General features: G+C 41.3%; 1 protein-coding gene across 1 annotated transcript; it reads left to right on the top strand.

Annotated features, from left to right (window-relative positions):
• The first annotated feature begins 2,203 nt into the window (after positions 1-2,203).
• Positions 2,204-5,907, top strand: LOC140779030 (sugar transport protein 7-like). Its single transcript, XM_073123970.1, has 4 exons — positions 2,204-2,606; positions 4,106-4,425; positions 4,510-5,136; positions 5,217-5,907. Exons 1-4 carry the CDS (start codon positions 2,462-2,464, stop codon positions 5,685-5,687), a joined length of 1,563 nt encoding a protein of 520 aa, XP_072980071.1. The 5' UTR covers positions 2,204-2,461; the 3' UTR covers positions 5,688-5,907.
• Positions 5,908-6,538: the final 631 nt, after the last annotated feature.

Raw genomic sequence — 6,538 nt, 5'->3', positions numbered from 1 at the left:
GGAGAGCAATTTATCGGTGTGGCTGATTGGTTTTCGTCAGTATTTTTAATCTAGTAAACGAATGCTGATTTGAGCAATTATTAGTGGCCAAAGATTTTATGTGAACTCAAAGTGATGCAAGAGCAGAACCACTCCTTATATTCCATCGAGGCTTATCCTAGCCTTGACTGCGGCTCAGCTATCATTGTAGTTATCATAATCCAAGTAGAATCTAAGGTGTTGACTAAGCCCTCCAGGCCTCGCTGGAGCAGCCTCGAATCAACTATTACTCATGGCATGTTGGCTTTGATCTATTCATGCCAGGCTTTTTGGCTCTTTGATGGAACACGAGGGCCCGTTTGGTTTGAGTTCCGGACAAGATACTACGAGTCAATGTAGCCAATCAGTCAGTATGAAAAGAAAAGGCTATGCTCTGAGATTCTCCATCTTGCTTCTCTCTTCTCTGATGTGGAAGAGTCGTGCAACATTCATTTTCTTCTACCACTTGTATGCAAAAGTAATAAGAAACAAAGGGCTTCTATCTTTGTATAATATGTACTTCAAGCTGACAATACTAGAGTTCGGAGGTCACTATTTTCACCAAAAATCTTAAGCTGGTAATATCTATTTCAAGCTCGGGACATTTCACAGGCTCATGGCATGAGTCTGAATTGGGTCGGTGGCTTTGGACAAGAGTATGGATGTAGAGATCGAGCTTGGATGGATGTCCCGAGATCATGGTCTGCATCATGAGATCTATTGGGTCCATTCCGAGCCGGACAACTTGGCCCCACCAAAGAAGTTAAGAGTGCTCCAAGGACTCCTACAAAGAGATTTCTGATGGCTTATTCTTGAATCTGACATGCCCCTAAAGTAATCGCCCTTCCTTTTCGCAATAACGAAGACCAGGACATAACAAATGAGATGACCCATTAACTAGGATCTTATTTTTGTTTGAAGCTAAGCTCCATTAGTCTTATATTTTAGTTTTAATTTTTTTAAAAATAAATTCGATTAGATATAAAAAACTATAAAAAGATATTTAGTTATTAAATCAGTTCAAGAAAGATTTTTAAACTCAAAGTAAATGAGGTCTAGAGTATTTTTGGATGATGAGTGGATTATCCCATTAGTTAGAACTTGGAAGTAATAATGGAGACGCTTAAGGCCTCTGTTCAGATTAGCATCACTTGTCGAGCAAAAAGCTAGGCTCAGTTCGGAACTCTTACTAGGTTACTTATTAATAGTTACAAGTTAAAATCCTAGTAATTTAGCAAATGAAAAATACGCGAATATTCTCTCATCTATTATACTCAAGTAAAAATTTCAATTGGCCAGTTAGATTTGAGGGGAATTCATTAAAAAATTGTTTTAGGGGGGCGGAGGGTGCATGCAAAAACTAACTTTTGAGGGGTGTAGTAGGGAACACATGAAAAAAATATGGAAGAGTATTTATGCCAAATAAAAAATAAAAAATCTATAAGAGAAACCTATATTAATGCCCATTACCCAACACAGGATACATTACTCTCCTCACATCTGTCCACGATATTCAAAGCTGACGCATGCTGGAGACCAACACGACAAGAGGACGCCAACCACCCATACTTTGGATAGCCTTATTCTGAAGTAATCTCCATTCTTTGTGGTAAACCCACCCCCCTGTGATTAGATCTTGGAGATAGAATCAAAACCGAACGAACTCTTTCTTCTCCCAAACCTCCCCGGCTCCAAAAGTGATCCGCAGAAGATTGCGGAGTGATTGACCAAACTAGCCCTATTTTAATTTTTTTTTTCACCGAAACATAGTTTAACTATTATAAAAAATAGTTTAATTTTTTTTATATAACGCTAAAATATTAAATGTTTTAACATTTTATTTGCACAAATTCATTTAAGTTAGTGTTTCGGTAGTTGAAGTTAAAATTTTATTTTTATGAAAAATGCTTATTTTAGTAGTGTTTTTTAATTTAGAGGTAAAATATTTATAAATTCAAGGTATCTTATTTAGTTATTATAGTAAAATAGACCGTTTTTAATAATAAGCTCGAGTCCAGTGTGTAGTGGTAAATAAAGTCTTATCTCGAGGCTAGTTTGGTTAAAAGCTCGAAGAATGTGGAATACAAAAGCTTGTGAGAGAGTAAGCGTAGGGGAGTTCCAGGTAATTAATTATTGGTCGATATGGCATGCCGTCGTGGGTGTGGACAGCGACATAGCGTCGAAAATTCGCGTGTTACTTAACGCACGCTCCTCGTGGAGATGTCCGAGCTAGAGAGAGTTTATCCCAACGCGGGTTAGTTGGGTCAACCGGGAATAGTTTATCTCGTCGATCTATTTATTTTATCCAGTTCCCTACTTCCACTAGTGAATATAAACTCCGGCACTAGATAGAAGGGGGGCGGGATTGAGATTTGGATTTGGATTTCGGAAATTGGGCGGAGGAGGGAGAGAGAGAAAGAGAGAGAGAGAGAGAGAGAGAGAGATGGCCGGAGGAGGAGTAGCGCCATTAGGGGTGGCGAAGGAGAGGGCGGCGGATTATAAGGGGAGGGCGACGCCGTTCGTGGTTATGGCTTGCGTCGTCGCCGCGATAGGAGGCTCCATCTTCGGCTACGATATCGGTATCTCGGGTATGTCTTCGTCCTCATCTCTCGTTTAATTCTCCCCCTTTTTTGTCATTTAATTAAATAGTAGTATTAGTAGTTAAATCTTGCATTTAATCAAGGCCTTTTATATTTACTCTCTAACACCTCTTCGAAAGATCAGTTTTGTTATTTTGGAAAATAATTGCTGCCTCAGTAGATCTCTTCCCTTTGTTTATGAACCACCTACCAATGTAGAGATTATTTTTGCCTAGATTTCATAAGAGAGTATAGGGTTCAAACGCCGTCATAGTCATGGCTTCCATGTGCTATATTAGCTGGGTACTACACACCTCTTTAATATCGTAGTTTAATTTGACACATTTTCTTTTCTCAAAGTTTGGTCCGGAAGGCCCAATTGATAATTAGTGTTGCATTCTCTCTCTCTGAAAAAAAAGAGAGAACAAATTAGCGCTACTAGTCAATGGCAGCCATGAAGAAAAATATGTCCTCCTCTTTCCGTAGTATTGGATTTACCCTCAACGAGGAGTATGTGGCCCACTTATAAAGAAATGACTATTTGTGCAGTCCAATAGTCTATTGGGTTCGAGACTACTATAAAGAATAAAATATAACTTGTTACTAGTGTTAGTATTCAGCTTGCCAAGGTTTTATATGGCGTTAATTTAAGGCATAAACTACCTTTGACTAATCTAGGTGTCTACACTAAATATTATATACAAATATATGATCTACAGATTTATTTACGTAGGATAATTTTTAGTTCATGTGGATTCTATGTAGATTTCTCGTCCGGAAATAACGATTCAGTTTGATAAAAAATAAGCAATTTTTTATAGGCATAATAAATTAGAGACATGTAATATAAATTGTTGTTCATTGAGCAAATTTCCTTTGCTAAGAGTTGTTTTTTTATCTGTATAACAGATTTATATTAAATGAAAATACTAACTCAGATAACGACTTTTTTAAGACTTGTATGCATCATCTTACGTGCATTCATGTGGACTAAAACTCAGATAGGGAGGTAAATAAATCTGAAACTCACTTACCTGAGTGTACCTTTTGTTTGCATACCTACGCTGGTCAAAAACTCCATCCAATCTAAGGAATCTAGTAATCTAATTAATCGATGGAGGTCATTTGCATCATTGGCTCGGTTCGCATTTTGAGGAACATGACATAAAAAGGTCAACTTCTGAACAAGTATGTTGAAAGCTCTGCACTTAAGTGCCAATTAAAAAGAGAATGATCACTACACTTAATCGCCAGAAGTTTGCCTACAGGATATGCATATACCTCTCGTGTCTCACAAGTATCGCTCGAAACTTTCCATTCCCATGCACATTGGCGACATGAGGGAAAAAAAACCCATACTGACCAATTTCATCAGATTAATGCATGCAATCTCCTGGTGTGGCATATTAAATGTTTGCTCTCACTGATGCATCTCATGTCTTTTATCTCTTCTCCTCCGACCTTAGCTCATATGTAAACTAGCAACTTTATATAATGTGACACCACAGGGGGAGTGACGTCCATGGATCCATTCCTAAAGAAGTTCTTCCCGGTGGTCTACCGGAAGAAGAACTCCGGCACTCAGAACAACTACTGCAAGTATGACAACCAGGGTCTGGCAGCATTCACCTCCTCCCTCTACCTTGCCGGCCTCGTCGCAACTCTCTGGGCCTCTCCGGTGACCAGGAAGTACGGCCGCCGTGTCAGCATCATCTGCGGTGGGATTAGCTTCCTCGTCGGAGCTGGCCTTAATGCTGGCGCTGTTAACCTCACTATGTTGATCTTGGGCCGTATCATGCTCGGAGTTGGCATAGGTTTTGGTAATCAGGTAAATTGTAGGGCGACTTAAACTGTCTAGAGAATGGTAATTTTAATCTTTTATATATTTAACTGAACTGAACTACGTATAAAGGCTGTTCCTCTCTACCTCTCGGAGATGGCTCCGGCCCACCTCCGCGGCGCCCTGAACATGATGTTCCAGCTCGCCACCACCCTCGGCATCTTCATCGCCAACATGATCAACTACGGTACCGAGAAGATCAACCCGTGGGGCTGGCGCCTCTCCCTCGGCCTCGCCGCTTTCCCTGCCTTCCTGATGACCGTCGGCGGCTTCCTTCTCCCCGAGACTCCCAACAGCCTTATCGAGCAAGGGCACGTCGACGAAGGCCGGCGCGTCCTGGAAAAGATCAGGGGCACCACGGACGTCGAAGCCGAATTCCAAGACATGATCGAAGCAAGCGAGTTAGCCAACTCCATAGAGCATCCGTTTAGGAACATTCTGGAGCCGAGGAATCGGCCGCAGCTGGTCATGGCGGTGTTCATGCCAACGTTTCAGATACTGACCGGGATCAACTCGATACTCTTCTACGCGCCGGTGTTGTTCCAGAGCATGGGGTTCGGGGGGAACGCATCGCTCTACTCGTCGGTGTTCACCGGGGCGGTGCTCGCTCTCTCGACACTCATTTCGATCGCGACCGTTGATAAGTTGGGGAGGAGAAAGCTGCTCATTAGCGGGGGAATTCAGATGATCGTATGCCAGGTAAAAGCATACAATGTTGCAACGCTCTGATAGTATATGTTAGATAACCGATTGACGTAAAATTAAGCTCTTCGATACAGGTGATAGTGGCCATCATATTAGGTGTTAAATTCGGCAACGACAAGCAGCTCTCCAAGGAGTTCTCCATCATCGTGGTGGTGGTCATCTGCCTCTTCGTCAACGCCTTTGGGTGGTCGTGGGGTCCGCTCGGGTGGACCGTGCCGAGCGAGATCTTCCCGTTGGAGACGCGTTCCGCGGGGCAGAGCATCACGGTGGCGGTCAACCTCTTCTTCACCTTCGTGATCGCGCAGGCGTTCCTCTTCCTCCTCTGCCACCTCAAGTTCGGCATCTTCCTCTTCTTCGCCGGGTGGATCACCGTCATGACCGTGTTCGTCTACGTCTTCTTGCCGGAGACGAAGGGGGTGCCCATCGAGGAGATGGTGCTGCTCTGGAGGAAGCATTGGTTCTGGAAGAGGGTGATGCCGCCTATTGCGTTGGAAGATGGTGATGGGATGCAGATGCAACACTCTGATACCAGGCAGTACAAGTAATACGACCAATGCCATTTGGAGGTTTTCCATTACAAGTTTACTTACTCGTGCACTCTTTGTGTCTAAATACGTACGGTGTCTTCTGTAGCTTCTTCTTCTCGTCCTCGCGCACAATTTTTAACCTGGTCAAAAGTCAAACTACTGACCAATCTAAACTACGATGCCTCCAAATATCCTACACAATATTTTTCACATATAAAACATTAATATTAGGCTAAAATATCTATCACTCACTTTCATATGATGTTTCAAAGTCAAGAGAAGGATGCCTCTTTTAATTTCACGGCATATGACACAAAGCCATTCCACTATAAATTCCCACCAACCTTTCATTATCAGGAGTTGCATCAGGAATTTTCTTGGCGGTTGGCGTGAATTCCTACTATAAAGCTCCTTCCTTTTTGTCAATTTCTTCTTAAGTTAGCATAAGATGCACAAGATGCAATAATAATTCTACGATGCGGAGGATTATCCGATGAGGTAAATCATTATGCTGCCAGAGAGCTGGCTTATATTTGCCATCACTTAATTTTGGAGTCCCGATTAATATTAAAACAATTATCAAATAATAATTACTAGGTTATAATATATTTTTATAAAGTAAGTAATTGTATGAAATTCCGTAAGTAAATCGTGCAGGGAAAACTATTTAGGAAGTCGCTTTGCTTCTATCAGCTTGTCATAACTTAATAGATATAACATATTACTATATAAATTGTTGTCTCGGAATATATTTCAATTTGAATGACAATAATTATAATGCTTATTAAATAATATAAAAATTGCAGCAAAGTAATCTATGTTATCAGGATAGTAGAGTATTTAATACTTCGAAGCCAAGGTTAAACTAT

This window comes from Typha angustifolia, chromosome 15, assembly GCF_048772165.1.
Source record: "Typha angustifolia cultivar Huaian chromosome 15, ASM4877216v1, whole genome shotgun sequence".
NCBI lineage: Eukaryota > Viridiplantae > Streptophyta > Magnoliopsida > Poales > Typhaceae > Typha > Typha angustifolia.
The sequence above is the reverse complement of the archived record's forward strand: the minus strand, read 5'-3'. Positions and strand labels throughout refer to the sequence as shown.